This window comes from Mirounga leonina, unplaced genomic scaffold (assembly GCF_011800145.1).
Source record: "Mirounga leonina isolate KUSES-001 unplaced genomic scaffold, KU_Mleo_1.0 Mir_126, whole genome shotgun sequence".
NCBI classification, from domain to species: Eukaryota; Metazoa; Chordata; class Mammalia; order Carnivora; family Phocidae; genus Mirounga; species Mirounga leonina.
This window is the reverse complement of record NW_023270314.1, coordinates 23,103,816-23,106,814: the sequence shown is the minus strand read 5'-3', so window position 1 is coordinate 23,106,814 and position 2,999 is coordinate 23,103,816. Positions and strand designations below refer to the sequence as shown.

At 37.2% G+C, this 2,999-nt stretch overlaps 1 protein-coding gene across 1 annotated transcript; it reads left to right on the top strand.

Moving 5' to 3' along the window:
- Nucleotides 1-937, top strand: LOC118008451 (olfactory receptor 6C3-like). The gene is given in 2 exon segments (XM_035001993.1): nt 1-449; nt 451-937. Coding segments are annotated over 2 exon segments (936 nt in total).
- Nucleotides 938-2,999: the final 2,062 nt, after the last annotated feature.

Here is a 2,999-nt window from a genome sequence, read left to right as displayed (position 1 = left end):
ATGAGAAACCATACAATGATTACAGAGTTTGTTCTCTTGGGCATCTCAGACGACCCACAGCTTCAGGTTGCAATCTTTATCTTTTTATTTATGGCTTATGTGTTAAATGTCACTGGAAACCTAACGATCATCATCCTCACCTGGATAGACTGTCATCTCAAGACTCCTATGTATTACTTCCTGCAGAATTTCTCCTTCTTAGAAATTACATTCACCAGTGTTACTATCCCCAGATTTTTGGGGGCAATCATTACGAATGTCAAGACCATTTCCTATAACAATTGCTTAGCTCAACTATTTTTCCTCATCTTCATGGGAGTTTCTGAATTTTTTCTTCTCACTGCCATGTCTTTTGATCGTTATGTTGCCATCTGCAAGCCTCTTCATTACACCACCATCATGAACAACAAAATCTGCACCCTGCTTGTCTTTGGGTCCTGGCTAGGAGGATTTTACCATTTTCCCACCACTCATGCTCATCCTCCAGCTAGATTTCTGTGCTTCCAATGTAATTGATCATTTCTCTTGTGACTATTTCCCCATTTTACAACTCTCATGCTCAGATACAGGGCTTTTGGAGATGATTGGTTTTTACTTTGCTTTTGTTACTCTGCTCCTCACTTTGGCATTAGTGATTCTTTCCTACCTGTGCATCCTTAGCACCATCCTGAGAATCCCATCCGCTAGTCAGAGGAAAAAGGCTTTCTCCACGTGTTCCTCTCACTTGATTGTCATTTCCATCTCTTATGGGAGCTGTATATTCATGTATGTCAAGCCTTCAGCAAAAGAAAGAGCATCACTGACCAAAGGAGTAGCTATTCTCAACACCTCGATTGCGCCCATGTTGAACCCTTTTATTTATACCCTGAGGAACCAGCAAGTAAAACAAGCTTTCAAAAACTTGCTTCAGAAAGTACTGTTTTCTAGAAACAAATGAAAGGATGTATTAACATGAATGGATGTCAGTGTGAAGATCCAATAAAGGACAAATAAAATTTCAACTTCTACAGTATCCTCCAATATCCATCTCACAGATACTTGCAATGCTGTGTTCATTTCTTTAAGCTTTCTTTTAAACCGAAAGTAACTCTGTTGTGTCTTTCTTTCAAACCATCTATAGATTCCATTTCCTCATTCATTTACAATACCAAATAGAACATTAGTGGCTATAAAACAAAAATCATTTTCCTGATTGTTCCAAATAATAAAAATACTTATTTTTACTGTAAAGACTTGAGTAAACACTCTTTTCATGGATTTATTCTTAAATCTTATGTTCTGTTACTAATATCACATTTTCCTTCTTTTTCTTACATTTTCTTTCTTAAAGCTATAAAAAGTAGGAAATGAATTATCTAACAACCATATTTTGTGCACACTAGCTGCATATCTGTCCAGTTCTTCCCACTCAGTTGAGTGTTTATTTTACTGCTTATAAATGACTTTAAAGTCATACATCTTTTGCTTTCTAGTTATGCTTAGGGCATGTATTTGTCTTTTTTATGTACTACCCTTGTTTAACTGTATAATTATTATTTTTAAAGATTTTATTTACTTATTTTAGAGAGAGAGAGAGAGAGCATGAGCAGGGAGAAGGGGAGGGTCGTAGGGGGAAGGACAAGCAGACTCCCCTGCTGAGTGGGGAGCCTGATGAGGGGCTCAATTCCAGGACCCTGAGATCATGACCTGAACTGAAGTCAGATGCTTAACCAACTGAGCCACCAGGTGCCCCATATCTGTATTATTTGTTTAAATATGTAACAGATGAAGATATAGGCAGTCACCATTATACCTATGCTACATGAGTGTTCGATAGGAATTTCATAAATAATATCTCTTCTATAAAAAACAACTATTCTGTGCCATATGCTCAACCATGTACATCCTAAATAATATAGTGTTTAATCTTCACAGCTATATGGCAACATAGACTAATTATCTCTGTTACAGGTGTGCAAAGTGATGCTTGGAAAGGTTGAGTAATTTGCCTGAGGTCTTGAGGCATAACAGCCAATGTGATAACCTAGTTTGAAAAACAAATCAGAGACAAAAATTTGTGTTTATTTCATGCATATTTAAAACTGTGTGAATATTGGATTGGGCGCCTGGGTGGCTCAGTTGGTTAAGCGACTGCCTTCGGCTCAGGTCATGATCCTGGAGTCCCGGGATCGAGTCCCGCATCAGGCTCCCTGCTCGGCAGGGAGTCTGCTTCTCCCTCTGACCCTCCTCCCTCTCATGCTCTCCTGTCTCTCATTCTCTGTCTCAAATAAATAAATAAAATCTTAAAAAAATAAAAAATAAAAAAAAATAAAACTGTGTGAACCTGAAAATACCTATAACTTTTACTTAGGACCTGCACAATTTTATTGGCGTTTTACACTCACATTATATCATTTGGGCATGATTATACTAATTCCTAATATTATAACTTACATATAAATTAGAATTTTATTTTATTTTAAGATTTTATTTATTTATTTGAGAGAAAGAATGACAGAGAGAGAGAGAGCAATGAGTGGGTGAGGGGCAGAGGGAGAACCAGGCTCTCTTGTCCGTGGAGCAAGACAGCCAGATGCCGGGCTTGATCCCAGGACTCAGGGATCATAAACTGAGCTGAAAGCAGACGCTTAACCAACTAATCCACCCAGGTACCCCTAAATTAGAATTTTAATCAACCAAAACAAGAAACTCTTCAACGTCCATTGCTGGTGAGCAACGGAGTGAGGAGAAAATGTATAAAGTATTAGTAGTAATACCAAACATTCTTATTGGAAGGCAGATGAAAAATATGTAGTAAAGAATGAATTTAGTACTATGCAGTAGATTATCAGTTTTTAAAAAATGGCATGGGTTAGATATGCATTCAGTAGAGATATGCATTAGGAACTAGATTTTGGCTGTTAATCTCTGAAAAATAATATCAAGGGAAATAAACTTTACCTAGTGTGGTTGTTTGCTTGCTTTTTTTTTTTTTTTTCTGTCTCATTGGACACTGTCCC